This window comes from Saccostrea echinata, unplaced genomic scaffold (genome assembly GCF_033153115.1).
Source record: "Saccostrea echinata isolate AGI-Se365-2 ecotype Australia unplaced genomic scaffold, CSIRO_AGI_Sech_v1 ptg000016l, whole genome shotgun sequence".
In the NCBI taxonomy this organism is placed as follows: domain Eukaryota; kingdom Metazoa; phylum Mollusca; class Bivalvia; order Ostreida; family Ostreidae; genus Saccostrea; species Saccostrea echinata.
The window spans coordinates 23,512,037-23,534,072 of NW_026889765.1; the positions used below are offsets into that span (position 1 = coordinate 23,512,037).

A 22,036-nucleotide genomic window follows, 5' to 3' on the forward strand; every position below is an offset into this window, starting at 1 on the left:
TATTATATACCCTTGGTATAGCTCTGTGTAATAAATATTGTAAAAAATCAGCTAAAATTATCATTTCTATCAAGTCCACTGATTAAAATCAAACTCCGAACAGCATTCTGAGGTCATCTAGGGTCAAACGGGAACTCACTCCTCCGGACCTGTGAAAAAAAAAATTCACAAGAATGAAATAAAAAATGACACTTAGGTTAGGTCTAATACACCTGTTCATCAAGATCAGATGTATGACAAAATGTGATCATATTAGTATTAACAATACAATGTGAACTGAATTCAACATCTAAGGATCTTGTTTATGTAGATTTAGTTGTTTTTTTTTTTTAGTGCTTATGTAGTCATTTCAGATACAGTACATTCAAGAGAGTTCATCTTTTGGTGATTTTAAATTTGTGTAACATAACACTGCAGACAAGGTGCTCTAAGAAATTACCTAATATGTTCAGCTCATACATTACACAATATATATAGTCAAACCTCATTATCTCAAACTCAATAAGACCTAGAAAAAACTTTGAGATATCCAAGGGGTTGAGATATTTGAGGTTAACATACAATATTGAAGAAAAAGTGCTTGGGACTTCAAACTCACTTTGACTTAAAGACCCAATTTTTTTTACCATTCGGTTACCCGGGGAGAGGGAGTGGTCTTAGTTGTACTGGTGTTATTTACTTGGAGAGCCCCAATACTCAAGATGTCAAAAATCCCTATACACACTGTAGTACACAGGAAGTCTGTCTTTGGTAATCAGGATCAACATTACGCCTTTTCGTCTAATTTTGAGAGAAACTTTTGTAAATAATTTTTATATTTAAATATAAAATAAAATTGGTTCATCGATATCTTTTGAAGGAAAAAAAAAATTATAAAGAAATATCTTTTTTTTAAGAAAAAAGTGAAATAAAAATAAAATCACGAGTGAAAACTACAAAGCAATCATATCAATAATTTTTCATCGTCAGTAAAAGAAATCATTATTCAATAAGTGTAAATATTGAAATAAAGAGATTTCATTTATCGTGTGACATTATAATCCGACATGTACCACAACCAGAATATTATTTTTCTGGCCAACAATCATGTCCAAAGTATTCACCACTACAATTTCCAGGGTCCGAGTTCATAGATTTGTATTGTTTGTAGACTTTTTTTAAAAGATCGATCACTGTTTGTTATCTTCACCCTTTTCAATGTACGAATATATGCGTTAGAGGAAATTCGAACAATGATTGTGACATTCTTCTATCGAATGGTGTAGATTGATTTGTATTTTATAATCTGTTTGTCTTTAATAACAATTTTTGCTAAAAATAGAACAACGCTTCCAAATTGCAATTTAAAACAAAACTTCGAATATTCGCTATAGTTTTTCTTCGGAAAGTTCTACAGTCAGTAGAGTGTCTTGGACCTCATATCACTTACAAGTACCAAACAACAATGGGGATTGAAAAATTAATGCTTAATTATCTACTCTCAGGTATATTTTGATATATAATTACCAAACAATATTATAGCGATTTGAATTTTTTATCATAGTGTATACATACAAAGCGAAAGTGACTATTCATGCGGTACATGACAGCGTTTTATGCTTGGCCAGGTAATTGTTTCCAAACTGTCAGGTAGCTGGTCTGTCAATCAGATCAGTAGCTATTGTTTTTTTTAGCTCACCTGAGCCGAAGGCTCAAGTGAGCTTTTCTGATCAAAATTTGTCCGTTGTCTGTCGGCGTCGGCGGCGTCGGCGTCGTTGTTGTCGTAAACTTTTCACATTTTCATCTTCTTCTCCAAAACTACTGGGCCAATTTCAATCAAACTTGGCACAAAGTATCCTTGGGTGAAGGGGTTTCAAGTTTGTTCAAATGAAGGGCCACACCCTCCTCCAAGGGGAGATAATTACGAAATAGCAAAAAATTAATGGCATTATTGAAAAATCTTCTTCTCAAGAACCAGTGGGCCAGGAAAGATGAAACTCATGTGGAATTATTGTTAGGTAGTGTAGATTCAAGTTTGTTCAAATCATGACCCCCGGGGATAGGGTGGGGCCACAATGGACGATCAAAGTTTTACATAGGAATATATAGGAAAAATCTTCAAAAAACTTCCTCTCAAGAACAGCAAAGCTATGATCGGTCATATTTATATGAAAGCATCCTCAGGTGGTGTAGATTCAAATTTGTACAAATCATGACCACCAGGGGTAGGGTGGGGCCACAATGGACGATCAAAGTTTTACATAGGAATATATAGGAAAAGTCTTTAAAAATCTTCTTCTCAAGAACAGCAAAGCTATGATTGGTCATATTAATATGAAAGCATCCTCAGGTGGTGTAGATTCAAGTTTGTTCAAATCATGACCCCCAGGGATAGGGTGGGGCCAAAATGGACGATCAGTGTTTAACATAGGTGTACATAGGAAAAATCTTCAAAAATCATCTTCTCAAGAACAGCAAAGCTATGATTGGTCATATTTATATGGAAGCATCCTCAGGTGGTGTAGATTCAAGTTTATACAAATCATGACCCCTGGGGGTAGGGTGGGACCACATTGGACGATCAAATTTTTACATAGGAATATACAGGAAAAATCTTCAAAAATCTTCTTCTCAAGAACAGCAAAGCTATGATTGGTCATATTTATATGGAAGCATCCTCAGGTGGTGTAGATTCAATTTGTTCAAATCATGACCCCCAGGGGTAGGGTAGGGCCAAAATGGACGATCAATGTTTAACATAGGTGTACATAGGAAAAATCTTCAAAAATCTTCTTCTCAAGAACAGCAAAGCTATGATTGGTCATATTTATTTGGAAGCATCCTCAGGTGGTGTAGATTCAAGTTTGTACAAATCATGACCCCCGGGGGTAGGGTGGGGCCACAATGGACAATCAAAGTTTTACATAGGGATATATAGGAAAAATCTTCTTCTCAAGAACAGCAAAGCTATGATTGGTCATATTTATATGGAAGCATCCTCAGGTGGTGTAGATTCAAGTTTGTACAAATCATGACCCCCGGGGGTAGGGTGGGGCCACAATGGACAATCAAAGTTTTACATAGGGATATATAGGAAAAATCTTCTTCTCAAGAACAGCAAAGCTATGATTGGTCATATTTATATGGAAGCATCCTCAGGTGGTGTAGATTCAAGTTTGTTCAAATCATGACCCCCAGGGATAGGGTGGGGCCAAAATGGACGATCAATGTTTAACATAGGTGTACATAGGAAAAGTCTTCAAAAATCATCTTCTCAAGAACAGCAAAGCTATGATTGGTCATATTTATTTGGAAGCATCTATATTTATATGGAAGCATCCTCAGATAGTGTAGATTCAAGTTTGTTCAAATCATGACCCCCCCCCCCAATTCCCTTTTTAGGGGTAGGTTGGGACCACTTATGCATTTAAGCTTTTCAATACTAAACTGATTTTTCCTTTTTTTCTAGCCACAGTGCTCAGGTGAGCAATGTGGCCCTTGGGCCTCTTGTTAATCAAATTAGGAAAATTTTGGGGGCGTTAACGTAAAATTGGGTGTTTAATCTGTGGTATTTGAGATATTTATGTTTGAGATACCAAAGTTCAACTAGACACAGTTGAACCTCAGTATCTCAGACAATGATATTTCGAATACCATGGGCATGTCAAAGTGAGTTGGAAATCCCAACTTACCATTTTCTATGTATTTTATTCAATATCTTGAATTAATCCTCAGATATCTTGAAATTTTTTCTTGGTCACATCGAGTTTGAGATATAAGGTTTGACTGTATATGAGACAACTCAGCATGTGAGATTAAACTTTTTTGTTTCCAAACAAGACTTTTTTAAATGACAAGTGAATTATAAATACATACCCAGTCAAGACACTCTTTGCCAGGTCTTGTTTTTTCTGCTGAAGTGCAACAATCCTTTCTTCAATAGTGTCTTTACACAAGAATCTGAATGAATGTGTTTAACATAAATTATCAGCAGTAACTTAAGTACCGGTATTTCTAAAGTTCATTAATATGTAATCTTTTTCCTCTTTATCATTACATAACATCCAATCAATGTTTGATGCTAAAAAAACAAGATGTGTTTGTGAAACACTGATGCCCCCGTATGGCAGCTTATGGCGAAGGTTTAAGTTTCTCAAATGCAAGTCAAAATCCAGGCCTAAAGATAAAAAATGTTAGTACCCAAAGAAAGGTCTTGTCTCGAGGAATATACCTGTGAAATTTGAAAGGCCTAGCTGCAACTGTTCAAAAGTTATGGCAAAGGTTATAGTTTTTTAAAAGTAAGTAAAACGTCAAGGTCAAAGTGGTTGGTATCCAAAGGAAGGTGATGTCACAAGGATTACATATGTGAAGTATGAAAGCCCTAGCATCAACCATTCAAAAGTTATGGCCAAGGTTAAAGTTTTTCAAAAGTAGGTCAAACTCCTATGTCAAGGTCAAAGGGTCAAAGTGGTTGGTATCCAAAGGAAGGCCTTGTCACAAAGAATACATATGTGAAGTGTGAAACCCCAAGCACCAACTGTTCAGAAGTTACGGCCAAGGTTAAAGTCTCATAAAAATTTTGCAAAAGTGGGTCAAACTCCAAGGTCAAGGTCAAAAGGTCAAATATGATGGTACCCAAAGAAAAGTCTTGTCACAAGGAATACACATGTGAAATATGAAAGTCATAGCTCCAACCAATCAAAAGTTATGGGCAAGGTTAAAGTTGACAACAGACAGACAGAAAAACAGACAAATGGACAAACAGGACATCCGGGGGCATAAAAATATGAGAATAGGGATTACATGTCCAAAAGCATTTAACATAAGGTTGCACCTTTTGCATTACCTTTGTAAAGAATAAATTTGAAATAGATTTTATGGCTAACCATTTAGTAGACCTTCAATTGTCTGATGCTTCTACTATCAAATTAGAAGACTTCACATATTCTATTCAATTCAATCATCACACACTCTTAAATTTTATTTTTGATAAAACATTGATATATGTCTAAAAAAAATTTTCAGCTATTTATACTTGTATTTTCTCCAATTCAAAATCAGTCTTTCTTACGGAGGGATTCGTGTCCGGTTTCTTACTAAATGAAATACTTAAAGTATATTTGCTTAAATGTCTTTTATATTTAGATGTTGAGGATTTTAAAGATCATATCTTTCTTTCTTTTTCATATTTGTACAATTTAAAATAGTAATGGTAAACTGACTTTGAAATCGAGCAGGGACTATATTTTTGGCGGAATGGCGGCGTATGAAAATATCTCCTTTTCTGCTTCTCAAAATTATTACAGAACAATGAACTTAAAAGGCATTTTTAAACAATTAAAGGCTTGAGGAAACTTTTGTAGTAACTGAAATTAATAATAAATGACTAAAGTTTTAAAATATATCAAATAAATATGATTTTCTAGACAAATGGCAATCTTATAACCTTTGAAAGCTAAGAATTCTAAGAACAGATTCGAGTAAAAATTCAGTAAAAATTGTTTTCTCTCTCTAATTAAACGGTCAAAACTTTTGGCTTTTGTATCATTTTGTACCTTTACATGACTACTTTACCACATGTAAAAATAATAAAATTTCAAATATACAAAGCATATTAAAATAACCCATATTCCATAAAAAATTAAGAACTAGAAATATGTCCATAGGACATAAATGCCCCACCGTAATGCAACATGAAAATTTGTATTAGTGTATGAAATTTGATGAGAATATCTTGAATAGTTTCTTTAAAATTGAAAGTGAAATCTAAGAAGTTGGATATAGATGATAAATTTTCACCAAATTATGTATAAGTGCATAAGCTTACATAAATATATCTTAAATGGTTTCTTTAAAATTAAGCAAAATGCATTTTAAGTAAAATGAAGGTCAAGGTCCCAGAAAAGTTCAAGGTCAAACGTTTTTGATGCAGTTGAATAGTTCTCATAAATACGTATCAACATATTAAGTTTGATAAAAATATTTTGAATAGTTTATTTAAAACTGAGCTAAACACTAATTTAAATTATTATACTTTCATGTTAAATACTAAAATCTGATTGGTTTAGACGCATTTAACAATCCGTAATGTTACCCTCAGCGTTAGCAACACACTTGACAACAGGTAACATTACGAAAATATCAAATGCAATCAAATCAAGCGCGTACGGTTCATCGTAGAATTCTCAAAACGTCGGTTAAGCATTTGAAAGAAGCCGAATAAATGACGTCAATAAAACCTTGCATCTGATGTAGCTTACTTGAAAACAACAAACGACAGACGAAACATCCTTGCGAGTGCAAACTTTAGATGATAAAGGACTTTTTGAGTAGCAAACAAACAATAAAGAGGTTGGTAAATCTTTTCCGAAGCTTTCTTATTGAGAAAAATAGAAGCAGGGAGTTTGAAAGCTTTCTAAGCGTGAACTTAACGACGATCTCCGAATTTTTTTATGACATCCGAAATCAATAAGACATTCAGTATAATAAAATAAATAGTGCACGTTTTTTGAGGGTAACAGTTGAAAATGACACCCCTCGGAAAACCATTGTCAACCTCTGCTGACGCGTCGGTTGACAATGGTTTTCCTTGGGGTGTCAATTTCAACTGTTACCCTCAAAAACGTGCACTATTTATATAATAAATGAAGTTAAGGTCAAAGGAAAGGTCAAGGTCAAAAAATGTTGATGCAGTTGAAAATGTTACATCAGTATGTATTAGCATATGAAGTTTGATAAAAATATTATGAATGGTTTCTTTAAAAGTGAGTTAAACACAAATTGAGAAAAGTGAGGTCAAGTTCAAAGGAAAGGTCAAGGTGAAAAAATATTGATGCAGTTGAATAGCTCTCATCAGTATGTATCAGCATATGAAGTTTGACACTAATTTAAGAAAAGTGAGGTCAATGTCAAAGGAAGGTCTAGGTCAAAAAATTTTGATGCAGTTGAATAGCTCTCATCAGTATGTATCAGCATATGAAGTTTGTTAAAAATATCTTGAATGGTTTCATTAAAACTGAGCTAAACACTTATTTAAGAAAAGTGAGGTCAAGGTCAAAAGAAAGGTCAAGGTCAAAAATGTTGATGCAGTTGAATAGCTTACATCAGTATACATGTATCAACATATGAAGTTTGATTACACTATCTTGAATGGTATCTTAAAAACTGAGCTAAACACTAATTTAAGAAAAGTGAGGTCAAGGTCAAAGTCAAAAAATGTTGATGCAGTTGCACAGCGCTCATCAATATCTATCAGCATATGAAGTTTGATAAAAGCATCTTGGATAGTTTCTTTGAAACTGAGCTTTGAACAGAGCTAAATGCAAAGTGTGACAGAAGGACGGAAGACGGACATGACAAACACTATATGCCCCGGCCATATTCATGGTGGGGCATAAAAATAGAGGAAATTAGGGTTACCCAAAATCTATTTAGTTTAACTGTTTATCTCAATTTTGATATGATCATCTGGAAGACCTTTTGTTGTATCAACTTTTTATGTAAAAAGAAAAAGATTAAATCTTTTAAATAAAAAATAAGCATTACTTGATTGGCAACAATATTTTTTTTTCTTAATGACAAGGAAAATATAATGACGTTGACATGACTTTGACCTTTTAAATAAACGGTCCAATTGAATGTAATTGATACTATCACTAAGTGATATTGTCTTCTTCAATCCGTGAAAAGGATGACTGCACTTAAGGACAGGCGAAATTTGCGACAAAATAAACTTTCAAAACAAGCATTTTTCTTTCCATTGCAAGAATGGTCAACATCCAATCTACAACTTACTGTAATTACGTTTAATAAAAGTGTGTATTTACGAAGTTCGAATCTGTTTTCAAAGGCAGGGGTCATCACAATTTCTTGAATCTCCGTTCGATAATGAGGACGCCCACTTTTTTACTGACTTCATGCATAGTCAGCGCATGTTTGTCTATTGTTCTACGTTTAACAGTAGTTGTATATTTGCATAAATAATAATGTGTCAAAAGGAGATTAATAGACAAACATGCGCTCATGGTTAAAAAGAGAAAAAAACTGCTTCTTCTTACATTCGCTCTCTGTGTTGTAACCAAGGGTTGTGACATGTTGAATATTATAATTCACCACGTGATTTTTTACCCCAGGTAACTTTGTGAATACTAAATTCCGTCACGTGACTTGTAAGGTAGCATGTTTTGTGCTTACTAGGACACTGTGTTCGAACACGTTAAGTCATCTGGCATTGATATGAAATCTGCTTTAATTACATTGACGTGCTCCTATTATTAATTTCGTTTTGAAACCTTTGTCAGTAGTGTATTTGTGCCATACAGAATGGAGAGGAGATTGGAAAGAGTGATCACGTTCTTTTTTCAAACAAGTCATTGTTATTTATCAAGTCTAATTTTAGACCCATTCTTACAATGTTAGCTCCACCTCTCATGCATATCTTATGTTCAATCAAGGGCAGGTAAGTGTAAATTCTCTATAATTGGAAAGCAGTAAGGACAAAAAACATTGAATCATTTTATTGTATCACAGTCTAAAATCATTTTAAGATTTAAATTTAGTTCCAAATTGACAGGATTCTTTCATAAACATACAAAAGTGAAATAAGGTTTAGATATAAAAGCAACAGAAGCAACCGAAAAAGACCCAAAAACCGGCGTTAAGTGCAGTCATCCTTTCATTAATTTTTAAATATGATAAACACGAGAAGAATCCCTCCTTAAGTGCTGACAACTTTTTTGCAATACTCATACTGTATTTAAACTACAGAGTAGGTTTGTTGATACATCTAACATCAGTGTTTGTAAAAGTTGATGCAGTTTATGAATTTACTGAAAAAATCTGAACGAATGTGTTAACTAAATTATTAACAAAATATGTAAACTAAGAATTTAGCCCATTGTACATGTGCTTCAAGAAAACATTTCAAATTCTGGGACTTATTCAAAACAATAACAGTATACAGACATACAATTAAATATACCAGTATAATACCCCAAATACAGGACCAACATTCAAGAAATAAACAAAACTCTGGGTGTTATTTTTAAAACTCTGAATTGATGTTCACCTGTGTATAAAAACATCCTTGGTCTGACCCACCCTATAGATCCTGTCACAAGCCTGATCTTCCAAGGAAGGGTTCCTACAAATACAATGTACTACAATGGCTTGAAAAAAAATCAGATGATACACAACACTGCTTTGTTGCATTCCTATTTTATTAGTTAAGACAATTGGTTATCAGATATGGTTTCAAAAGCTTCAGAATCTTTAAAACTAAATTTTGCAATCAAAGGTAAGAGAAAATTTGAAATTACCAATGTTGGTCTATCAGAAACAAGTGATTCCCTCCAATAAGGTTAAGGCCGACACCCCCTGCTTTGAGTGACACCAGCATGACCTCTGGTCCATGAATATTCGTGTTGAACTCCTCTACAGCCTCCATCCTTTTCTTTGCTGATACAGAACCTTGGATGATGGTGTATTTTATTCCTGCATTCTTCAGATGATGAGCCAAAATGTCTAACATCTTTGTCCACTGAGACACCACAACACTAAAACACAAAAGGTCTTATGAAACATGAATGACTTTAAATAACAACATAAGCAATTCAGTTCATTATGAAAAGTAACAGCTATGGTATGATTACAAGTAGAGTAAGATTTTTCATCTGAAAATGAAAGATAGACATCTGTAAAGTTGTACACTGTTTCAATGTTGGAGTAAACATGTAGAATATGGTACAAAACTACTCCTACAAGTAAGAGCCTCAGTTAATATCCTTACACTTCTTATATACCTCAGCATCCACTCAAAAGTATAATCGCTGTGAACCTTTAGCATGCTGGAGTAGATATATAACGTACATGTACATTAGTTCAGAAGTAACAATATGGCTTTATGTTGACAACACAAGAAACAAAGATCACAAATACTACAACCCTTCAAAGATCTACACACCAACAACCTCCTCCCATAGTTCTCAACCACTCTTCCCCTAGTCCTCCCCCCCCCCCCCCAACCAGTTCTCAACACGAAACACCCATCTATGGTTTTTTTTCTTGTATGTTATGATTAAGCATATAATTTTTCATCAAGATAATTTAGAAATATGTACCGTATATACTCGCCTATAAGTCAGTTTTTTGGGAGTTAAACTTTGGTCCAAAAATCTTTGTCCGACTTATAGGCGAGTTATAAAAATATTGGTATTTTTAGCGAGTCAATCTCTCTAATACAAGCTTAAAAAATACAACCGACTTATAGGCGGACCGACTTATAGGCGAGTATATACGGTATATATAGATACCTTTTTTGTTTGTCTGGTAGCTCCTTTATTTCATAGAGTTTATCCATTACAGCCTTTAGCTGAAAAAACAAAAAACAAAAGTGTAAATTATTAACCCCAATATCAATAAAATTACGGCAAAATGATACAACCGACTCCTCGACTTCTAGTTTTACCTTAGTGCTCATGGCTGCAGTGTTGAATATGGGCGAATCCCTGGTCAGTTTGGTCTTTTCTTCAGGTTCCCCTGTCTCTAGCATCAAGTCCTTCATCTGATCAACAATGTCCAGTTCTAGTCCCTCTGTTTCTTTAGTCTCCTCATCAAAGGCCTGCAAAATATTACAATATTGTTATGTTTTAAATTCTGTATTGATTCCTCATGAATATCATGTCATATACTACAAGAACAAAATCAAAAGATCAAAGGGCACTAGGGAAAAAAGAAATTGACCTTGATTGACTTTTTACAGTAAAACTTGGTAATAAAGAGCTTGTTTATAAGGAAATCTCGGTTATAAGGAAACTTTTTACAGATCCCCTAGAAGACTTTTCACTGTGTTCCATATAGGGACATAAAGAATCTCGGTAATAAGGAAACAAAATTTGACGTCCCAGTGACTTTCTTATAACCGAGTTTTACTGTATATCAACATCAGGGTATTAAAAAATGTTGAATGAAAAGTAATTTTTTTTTCTGTCAATTTGAAAAATAACAAAAAATAATCAAATACAGTAAAACTTGACCCTTAACGGTGAAGTAATTTTTAAAATTACCTACTTATAGCGGACACACTTATAGCAAATTGACCTTACAGCTAAGTAAATTTAATTACCTGCTTATAGCGAATTGACCCTTACAGCGAAGCCACCCATGGCTTTGAAATATATCGCAAACTTAACAGATATAACGAATTACACTTACAACTAAGCAAAATCGTCCATACATGTCACTTCATTATAAGCATGTTTTACTGTATTGGATCTAGCTTAGGTGAATTGTGGGTAATATTCTTACTTCCTTCATCAGACTAAGATGGCAGCAACATTGTCTCAACCTCAACAACATAACCAGGATCATCTGACCGCTGGACCGTCCCGATTCTTCTACAGCCAGTCCACCCCTCTGACTGCCCACTGGTTCCCCCTCTGGTCGATCCCTGAATGGATTTATGGAAGGCTGGGGGCGGGTGTCCCTCCCTAATTCCTTGTCTTCGTGCCTTTTCAGGTAGTCTTTCATCACAGATCTGTTAATAAAGTTTTCGTTGTAAAAAAAATGAATTCTTCATAATGTTTAGTACAGTAACTGTGATTTTAAGATACAAATTCAAATTACATTGTACATGTATTTGAAAAAGGGGTATGTAGTATCAGTTACCTGGACTGAGAAAACAGTTTCTCATACACCATTTTTTCTTCTTTAGAGAGTTCTATTTCATGGACAGAGGATGACTTTGATGGTAAAGAAACCTGAAAAAGACAAGCTGAATTTATTGTTTGACACATAAAATATCCATATTTTCCTAAGACTACTCAGGAAGATCCCAAAATTCCATATACAGTCTAGCCTCATTAATCCAGATAATCAGAGTAATGAAACATCCGAAACGTAACTTTTATACTGTAAAATCACATATTTTCGTGGGGTGTAATTTTCTGGTTTGAAGAAAAAAAAAATGCTTTTAGGGATTTGCTTTCATGGGTGAAGAAGTGTTGCATTGTTATATACTTGAAATTGTACCTTTCTTGTAGGACATGAATTTGTGGGTGTCTTCATTCCACAAAAAGAAAGAAAATTAAATCTCCATGAAAAATAGTGATTTCACAGTATAAATTAGTAAATGTAAATTTTGATTCCCACAAATTTCATCCAGAAGGTGAAGAATACATTGTATATAAGGTATACAGATTCTTGGCATTTGGAATATTGGGGCTTTACTGTACATGTACATTTAGTATAGGTTTTAATAAATCATGACCATTTTGCATCTTCTCTCTATATTTTTTTCCCTGCTGTCAGGACAATCTTACCAGAGGTTTTCCGGCTTTATCAATCTGATCTTTTGTTCTCCGCAATAACAAGCTCTTAATGAGAACATTCAATCTGTCATTCCCACCAGCTGAAACCACAGGACATAACAATTTAGTGATACATGTGTGGATGAATGCATACAGTAGTTGTTCTTATTTTTGTTAATAAAGACTGATTTACTATACTGAATAATTTTTCAAATCTATACTTTACGTACACTGACTTGATTTGAATTAAATATACCTTTGCTGGATTTGAATTAAATGTTAATGTACCTTTGCTAGATTCCACTTGTCTTTTCCAAACTTTATATTCATCAAAAGGTGAGCATCGTAAAAATCTGAAAGGTTAAAACTTCAAGACTTTATTTTGAAAACAGTTTGATAAATATTATTCCTGCTGTTCTCTCATACAAAGAAATTAGAATCTGTTAATATTTATCTTAAACACCACATGTATAAAACAAAACTGTGGCAGCCACAATCTTCCTACCTGAGTAAAGAGTAGACATCTAACAGTTCATTTTGTATAGGGGTACCAGTCAAGGTCCAGCGGAACTGAGCACGCAGACGACAGGCAGCCATTGAAGTTAAACTCTTCCTGTTCTTTATGTTGTGGGCCTCGTCCAGAATGATTCTCTCCCAAACAATCCGCAATAAAGTCGGGTCTTCTGTCTTGGACCCTGTGCTCTCCTAGAAAAAGAGTAAAGTTTGATGAATGTACATGACTGTCTCAGTGTCTAGTTCAGTCTGTCCTTCCTGCTCCCAAACCTGAACATCATGCTAAGTGCATATTAAACATTATACAGACCTGCTTATTCAAAACAGATATCAGTAGTTTTCTACCATTTTGTTTGTAAGATATGACTTCTATGCAGCAGATTTACCGCTTTCAATGCCAATACCACAGAAACAAATAATTCATCATTATACTCGCAGATGTCATGCCTTAAAACATAGATATTATAAGTTGGGACAACAACTTGACAATTTGAGGTCCAAAAACATTTTCATAACTCCTGTTTGTCAATTACAGTCTTGACATTGGGCATATCCATTTGGGCATCCTTGTAAATAAAACTAAAATGCTTAACAATTATATGATAACTTACTATTACTCAACATCTGTACTGCCCCAGTGTTACTAGAAATAATTTTGGAACTGTAATGGTTGAAAATGTGGAAAGTTGGTGATTTTGGCATTTAATTGTAGAAAATATTTAGGGGTAAAAAATTATGAATAAAAAGGGAGAGTGGGGATATATGCATTATATTAAAGGCAAATCTCATTCATACAAATCATCTTCCAATCAAGAACAAAAATAATACAAATGTAAGTCATAAAACCATTTCTGTAAAATAAACTCCCTCTCCAATGGGAATGACCTTCGTGACAAGCTTGTATTTTATAAAAACTCTTTATAAATGATTGACTTGACAGAAGCCCTGACTTTATAATATTCATCCTTATCTCATTCATATATGTGCAGATTTTGCTGTCAATGTTAAAGTCATTGACAAAGAGAAGAAAATTTCAATTTGTTATACTGAAACTTGTTAAATCTAGATGTTGGGACTTCTGACAGAACATACCAGTATATAATGTCAGTCCTTAAATCGGTACTTCTTTATTTTTTTTTATAACAATCTTCAATTTGGACGTTGTCTAATTAACTTTACAAAATTATTGATGGTTGATTAACACAAATTTTACTGTATGTATAAGTACACATATGCTCCCCAATCTCAGACCTTGAATATATATAAAAATTTACTGGTTTCTGCTCTGTTGCTTCTTCTCCATCTCTAGCTGGGGCATCAGCATCTACGTTAACAGCTCCCACCTCCTTCCCAACAAGCGTGTAAGTCGTTAGCACTATGTCATTATCAGCAAGTCTACAATTTACAAATTAATCACAGCTCCTTCATTTCAATCCAACAGCAGATTTTATAATATAGTAAAAAAAATTGTAGCAAAGTACAAAGGATGAACAATTTTGAATTATTAGAAATGTAATTCTCTACATCCATTATGTTCACAAAACAGTTTTAAACTTCAGAGAATGAAAATCACTTTGCTACAGGCATGAATTCATTATAAGTACATTTGCTGTAATTGTTTACTGTACAAAGAGAGTAAGACCATTATTACAATGTACCTAAGTACATCTTTTTCCCTGTTCTGTCCGTGATACATCAGAACCTGCAATCTCTTCCCTTTAACCCTTCTCTCGATTTCTTTGTGCCAGTGGTGAATTAATGAGGCAGGACAGATAATTAATGTGGCTCTAGACTTAATGATGTTCTTTCCCACTGAAAGATATGGAGGAAAATAATGTCAATACATGTACAAGAATGAGAGTTTTTTTTTCTTTTCTTGAAGGTTTAAAGTATTGAAAATTCTGTTTTAAACACAGATAATCTGCATACTTCTTGATAAAATTATTTTACCACCCCTTAAAAAGAATAACTCTTTGACCCCTGACCTTTTTCCAGCTGTTTATCTCTGTTTAACCAATCATCTTCCTCCTCTTTTGGTTTGAGTTGTTTCTGTTTTAGCACTAATGATATCATTGTCAGGGTCTTACCCAACCCCATGTCATCAGCTGAAAAATAATGTGTTCATCTACAAACAAAAAGAATATCTTTGCTGTGCAAATAATCTTCATATATTTTTTTTTTGGCTGAAATTTTGAAATTTGTGGTTCATTGAAATAAAAAAAACCAATCTTCTCACGAAAAGATAACCTAAAATCATCAATACGAAAGTTCATATAATTTTCAGAGGAAAGTTCACATACACTCAGGTTCCCCTAACCAGCCCACTGCAGTTGTGTGAAGTGAACCAGTTAGTGCCTGTATGTGGTGAGCTTTAAGAATTTACCTAGGACCCTACCTAGTGCGAGTTGTCTTCCTTATTTTGAAAGTTTTCACTATTTACATATAGGATTCCCCCTGGTGGGTGTTGCCCCTGTCCTTTATTTGGTGGGTTTTCACCAACTGCCCAGGTTTCCCCCTGGTGGGTGTCCCCCTCCTTATTTGTTGGGTTTTCACCCCTTACCTAGGATTCCCCCTGTTGGGTGTTGCCCACCCCCCCCCCCCCCATTTCAAGGGTTTTCACCACTTACCAAGGATTCCCCCGATAGGTGTTGCCCCCCCATTTGGTGGGTTTTCACCCCTTACCTAGGATTCCCCCTGGTGGGTGCTGCCCCTCCCTCCAGGTAAGCCAGGCCAGAGCCTGTCTTTGGTGAGTCATCAGTGACACCTTCAGCCCTTTAGGGTCCTCCACCTCTGTACTAGAATCAGGACAGGTCTCTAGTTGTCTGTACATAAAAGATAACTGTTCATTATGTAAACATTCCTTGATTAATTTTCTACCTCAACTATCTCATAAAATTCAAAGTGACTGATAAAAGATTTCAGGATTACAACTGACTCCAACTTTTGCAGCATTGTCTCAAGAATTACATTTCTAGCTGTGGACTATTTCAGTAACTCACTTGTGTAATTTTTCGATGGCTTCCTTGGTTACACTTCCTACCTCTCTCAATCTAGCTGCAGTCATCCTTCCTCCATACAGAGTCTGGGCCTGAGGGTTTGCTATAATAGAAATTCAAATGCTGATTGTCATCCATGTCTCAAGACCATAAACTGAGAATAGACTTAAGTCAAAATTTAGACTTTAAATATCTTGATATTTGTTAAAAAATAGAAAAATCTTAGCACAATCAAAACATGGAACATTTCAAACATTGCACAGACCAAAAGATCCAGAATGATGCACCAGATCATTAAAATTTGCACTGTGTAAATTTTAAAATTGTTAAGCTGGGAAATTGTTCAATCAAGTCTTTCTCCGAGTCAATTAAGATTGAAAATGTACAATTGTACATGTAGAACAGCATCTAATGCATTCATCAAATAAAAGTTTCAGTTGAAAACTGAACTGTGTGCATGTCTTGAATATCACTTGTAGTAAGCTAGAAACATCCTAAACACTGTCCTTAACCAGGGTCACTCAAGAGTAAAATATATGTCAGATGCAGCTCCTGATTCTAAAAAAAATATTGAAAATATACTGGGTGTGTAAGGGGCCACTTTATGCCCATTTTCCTGAATGAAATTATCAACAATTTCAAAACCTAAGCTCATTTTACCCAGCTATTATCCATACATATGACAAATTAGCCTGAATAGTATTCAAGCTTCACATTTTCAGAACATAGACCATAGTGATAAGCTCAATGGAGATTCAGATTGACAGGCTGGTTTTTTTTTCTTAAATCAGGGTAAAAATGGAGAATTAAAAAAAAAAAAAAAAATAATAGATGTCTGCAAAAAAACAAAAAAAAATTGCTGCATATATTGTTTGTGCATTGCTCTGTACATCTTTTTAATCATTTGAACAGAAGCCTAAATGGTGTACTTAACTCAAGTCACTCAAATACAACATGTAGGCCAGAAGCAACTATCAGACAAAGAATTTGTAGGGGAACAATAAATTCAAATGATACAAAGAAAAAGTGCCTTCTTGAAGATGATTTTTGCAAATCTTGGAAGAGAATGTTAATGTGTGTATCTAATGGTTGTGAGTGGCTCTATGTAGAGATACATGGTGCATGAAAGGCTCATTACCTGCATACAATTGTTGCAGTATATGTGGGGGGATGGTGGTAGCATGAGGCAGTATGCTGGTCTGTTTAAGTCCCTGGGGGTTGTGAGGGACATAGCTACTGGTGGGTCCTGATTTCTGTGCAGCTTGGGCCCCTGGTAAGAATTTAATACAATGAATATGTGCTTCTTTCAGCATACATGTATCTACATGCATTACATAAACATCTATAACAATGCTGCATATAAAACAAACTCATATTATTTCATTTGTTGATTCTTATTTTCCTTATTAATCTTTTCTGAAGCATTCTTCACCTAAAATCCTTAAAATTTAGTGAAAATTGGTCTTATTTTTTCAAAAGAATTTTATCTGATTATGATAAACTTTAGAGTTCAAAGGTCGTCATTCCCCTGACCTGGCTGAGCAACATGAATGAGTTTTTGCTGTCCATCTGCTCCTGCTGAATAAACTTTGATGACCTGAGGCTGGCCTTGAGTTTGACCTTGTCCTCCAGGGACAACCTTGACCACTTGGGGCTGACCCGTTGTTACTGAGGGCTTTGGTAATATACTGACAGGAGCTGGAATAAAAGAATTCACACATGTATGGAACAAAAACAACTATAGATGGTACATGTATGATCATATCAAAAGGTACTGACAAAGGTCAAAGTTCAAATTCAAAGTGATACTGAAAGGTGAACCTTGAAGATGACATTGCTTTAATAAGTCACTCAAAACAAAACTGGTAAATTTGTCATTATGTGATACTGTTGCCACATACACATTGCCAGGCCTTCCAAAAAGATTAGAAACAAGTGGTTCCTTTTACAAAAATAGCAGACTTGTCGAAATCCATCGGTCCTGTCAGCAGGGCCGGTAAAAATTTGTCTGGACTGATAACTTTTAAGAAAACGTCGGTCCAAATGAAAAAATCGAGCGTGACGCAAATTTTAAAAAAAGTCGGGATCGGGATGCGCAATTGAAGGTCACAAACACAGAAAGATGTCCGCGTGGGAACGATGGTCAATTAAAAAGTTACAGCAAAGACATAAAATTTGTCATTTATGTCTCTTATTAAAGACTCTCTATCCTAAGAAAAGAAACTTGTGAGATTGAAGGCTGTTGAAAATAATAAAAGGCATTTTGGTGTGTTATTTATTTTCCTTTCTCAGCGTCAAAATAAGGTACAAGTATCTGGTCTGACAAACCTTCGTCCGGTCCGACAGAACATTTGACTTTGTCAGACCAAATGTCTGACAGTGATTTCAAAATTTCGACAAGTCTGAAATAGGAAGTACCTTGTGGAAGTGATTTTATTTCAATGTTATAAAATTTTTATCCATCAAATATTTTGGCTGATACAATCATGATTTATACTGAAAGTTGGGTAAAAAAGTACTGGGTATCAGCAGATTTTGAAAGGCTTGCATTGCCAATTCATAGACTGGATTTGCTTAAAAATCAACAGTATGACTTCAATTTTTTCCCTACAAAATAAGACTCCAGACCTGGTGATGAGTTTTAAACCAATCTTTGTCGATGTTTATGATTCCTCACCTTTAGATTTAGACCTTGATTTCAGATCAGCAATTCTCCTGTTTAATTTTGACACAGTTCTTTCAATATCATCCACCTGCTTGCGGAGTTTTTCCCCTTTATCTGGTAAACTTGACATTTTGACAGTTGCTATAACATGCTGAAATTTTTATAAAACATAGATACCACATTAAAGCAGTAGCAAGTTTTTTTCCAAATCAACAGTACAATTGCTTAAACAGTTTATAAATGGCTATAAAAACTGACTCTATATTTTTTATCAAAAAGCATTTTTTAAAAGTATAAGAAAATATTCTGTAATCTGTTAGAACTTGTACCTTTTGCCTATTTAATTGCAGAAGTAACGAATTCCTTGAGTCTATATCACACTGTAACTGCCACTCCTCGGCAGGAGTCAGGGGCACACTACTCTTGTCTGGTTGATTCTCACTGGCTGAGTTGAGTTCCTTTGCCCTTGGCACGGCATGAGGAAGGGGTTCATATCTGGTCTGTTTGTCCTGTGGACTTGTTGGCCTCTTTGAGGAAGAGCCCGCACCCTTTGGATTCTCCTCTTCATCGTCACTGGACAACTCGACAATTTCTACGGGGCTTTTACGACCAGCTGTCACTTGTTCTCCCGACTTCATTCTAATTCTCTGTATCAATGGAAGCTCCGGGGAGGAGTCAGTCTGTGAAATGGACTGGGGGCTCTTCTTTTTGATCCTCCCAATTCCTTCATATTTATGTTTATGGCTCGGAGTTTCATTTGTCTCACTGGCTTGCTTCAGTTCTGACTGGCTCTTTTTCTCATCATTAGTCGGACTAGGTTCAGAGTCTGATATCCCAAAAGCAGAGTTACTTTTGGAGCAGGGAGAATCGAAGCTATCTATACTGTCAGATTCAGAGGTTGATGAAAGATCACGATACTTTTCAAAAGCAGATTCATCTTTCCTCACACCTGAATCTCTTGTCTTCTTCAACTTTAACTTATTTCCTCTCTGCTTTGTAGTCTCTGACTGGTCACTTCCTGATTGCTGAACACCCTCTTCAATACTTAGATTGGCCAGTTCCTCAGCCAAACCTCCTTCTGTTTCCTCCTCAGAGATACGTCTCTGGACACAAGAAGAAACATTGTCCGAGTCTACTTTAGCTGAGGAGTTTCTTGATGGCTTTTCTGTTTCTCTTGAGGCCATTACCTTTGCCTTACTTTCAGTTGACTTCTTTCTCTCTTGGTAGTTATAGTCTCCCAGAGGTCTACCAGACTCCTTTAGAAACAAAACATATCACATCACTTTCTTTATATCAACATGATCAATAGTATGCAAGTAAACAAACATTTACCATTACCAGTTGTAAGTATACATGTATATGTTACTGAAATTTACTACATTTGTGGAATTTAATTCTGTAACAAACTGTTCTTCTTACATTATACTGAATTCACTGTCTAAAATTCATAATACAAGAACATGAAAAATAATTCATACCTCAGAGGTAATGATATTTATGGTTAACAAACCTTTCTTAGATTAAAATATCCACACCAGTTCTCATGCGAGTCTCTCTTACAACACCTGTAATATTGCCTGAAAATACCAAAATCCCTTGAAATATGTATTCACAGATTTGTTTTGCACTGATCTGTGTAATTGTTATACACATAACAAATAGATTCTTCTATATCCAATTTCATGTTACCTTTTCTCATCATTTTTCTTTGAGCAGAATATGGACTGAAGATCTACAGTTGTGTGATGCTTTGGACACTCCAGTTTTTGAAGTCTAAAAAGAAAATAAACAAGGCTATAGTACAAGGGACCATTTGCTTAAGTTGACATCCCCCCCCCCCCCTCCCTCTACCTCCAAGGCTTCATTTCCGAATTCAGGTCTCAACCTATTCTAATCACTTGCTGTTAACACAAAAGTCTGAAACTCTGTTGATAATTTTTTTCTTGTAATTTACATATGAACTATTTATTGTATAGTTGCAAAGCTGACCTGATAATTTAGCACGTAATTAGCTAATGCTATACAAATTTAGCACAAATATAAAACTGGATTTACCGATTTTTTCATGTATATTTTACATACCCAGATTTCTTTACAAAGCCACAAGTGGCTGATTGGCTGCAGATATAAAAACTAACACCATTTGTTGGTCCTTCCTTTAATCCGGTTTTTAGGAAGCACAGTTCATCTAAAAAAAAGATGGAATTGTTTTTAATTAAATTATATACATGTATTCATATACATGTAATAGCACTATAACATAACAAAAACCTAAATAAGAAAATGATATAGACTATGATCACATAACTCATAAAATTGTGTAAATCTTGAAACAAATCGTGTTTTTATACTCACTGCATGGTATCAACTAGTGTGCAGAAAATTTTAATAAAGTAGATTTTGTAGTAAACATATATGCAAGTTTTTTTTTCACTATAAGATTTTGTTTCTATTTGACATATGACAATAATTAAAACTATTGAAAATTTGTCATAATCATGATAATAGTTAGGGATGTCAAATCGGTCAATATTTGATAATCGGTTACTTGGGCATTTTCTGATTGAGCACCCAGGTACTCGGAAAAAGTGTGTATATACATGCAAAAGTTTGTGGATTTTATCGAGACCTTAAATGTTTATAATGCATATACATGTATATAAACACTGAGCCCAACCAAAATGATTTTTTGGTGCTTAATTTATGATTCAAACAAACACAGAAGACACTATCAATTAATACACCAATAATTACAAATGAGCTTTACAGTTCTTGTTTAGGAAGACAATTTGATCAACGGAAGAGAAGGACGCAACTTTGTAATGATAATAAACAATATTTGCATTACGGGATCTGATGCGTTATGGTCAAAGACTAAAATATAAAACCATACGGCTACAGTTCTGCAGCTAGATCAGGTCTAGGAAAATCACTATATTTAGCTATATAGCTAGATCTACCTATATAGCTTTATTTACCTATATAATATAGCTTTATTTAGCTATTTCAGAGTAAATTTCTGTTTTATGAAAAGCAGACAAAGAGTCGCATAATGAGGCAGTGTTAGTTTTCAACTTTGAAATGGGCTGAAAACAATTCACCAAAAACCCACTTTTAAAAATGTTTCTCCTTTTGTGCAGTTGCAATCAAAGATCTAAAAGTTTTGGGGCTATGTATAACAGTTAATCTGTGAATAAGCAGCTACTTTAACAAAGAAAAGCAGTTTTGGTCAACAAGATAATTGATTGGTAATAATTCAGCACAATGCAAGGCAATCACACTTAGTCATGCCTCATCGCACTTCCAGTAACGGACAGCTATCCAAACAATAGAGATGCATTTTTTGGTTAAAAAGTGTTTAAAAGAGGCAATGTTTTTACTATCTATGCCCTAGGTTGTTTTTATCAAACCTTTTTAAAAAAATATCAGCCATATTTTCCATGCGACTTTTTGTTTGCTTTTCATAAAACAGAAACTTATTCTAAAATAGCTAAATAAAGCTATATTATATAGGTAAATAAAGCTATATAGGTAAATTAAGCTATATAGCTAAATATAGTGATTTTCCTGGACCTGTA

General features: G+C 34.6%; 1 protein-coding gene across 1 annotated transcript in view; it reads right to left on the bottom strand.

Moving 5' to 3' along the window:
- Positions 1-22,036, bottom strand: part of LOC133188563 (transcription termination factor 2-like) — a 27,431-nt gene continuing 5,395 nt past the window's right edge. Inside the window, exons 2-24 of the mRNA XM_061324037.1 lie at positions 20,541-20,646; positions 20,148-20,231; positions 19,969-20,035; positions 18,788-19,714; positions 18,471-18,609; positions 17,327-17,491; positions 16,932-17,054; positions 15,797-15,896; positions 15,480-15,619; positions 14,783-14,902; positions 14,456-14,609; positions 14,072-14,192; positions 12,790-12,989; positions 12,573-12,637; positions 12,297-12,385; positions 11,644-11,735; positions 11,284-11,512; positions 10,445-10,597; positions 10,290-10,348; positions 9,297-9,533; positions 9,047-9,121; positions 3,856-3,939; positions 1-149 (exon numbers count right to left, since the gene is read on the bottom strand). Of these exons, the coding sequence (XP_061180021.1) occupies positions 89-149; positions 3,856-3,939; positions 9,047-9,121; positions 9,297-9,533; positions 10,290-10,348; positions 10,445-10,597; positions 11,284-11,512; positions 11,644-11,735; positions 12,297-12,385; positions 12,573-12,637; positions 12,790-12,989; positions 14,072-14,192; positions 14,456-14,609; positions 14,783-14,902; positions 15,480-15,619; positions 15,797-15,896; positions 16,932-17,054; positions 17,327-17,491; positions 18,471-18,609; positions 18,788-19,714; positions 19,969-20,035; positions 20,148-20,231; positions 20,541-20,646 (3,590 nt within the window). The 3' untranslated portion in view covers positions 1-88. The remainder of the gene's footprint in view (positions 150-3,855; positions 3,940-9,046; positions 9,122-9,296; positions 9,534-10,289; positions 10,349-10,444; positions 10,598-11,283; positions 11,513-11,643; positions 11,736-12,296; positions 12,386-12,572; positions 12,638-12,789; positions 12,990-14,071; positions 14,193-14,455; positions 14,610-14,782; positions 14,903-15,479; positions 15,620-15,796; positions 15,897-16,931; positions 17,055-17,326; positions 17,492-18,470; positions 18,610-18,787; positions 19,715-19,968; positions 20,036-20,147; positions 20,232-20,540; positions 20,647-22,036) is intronic.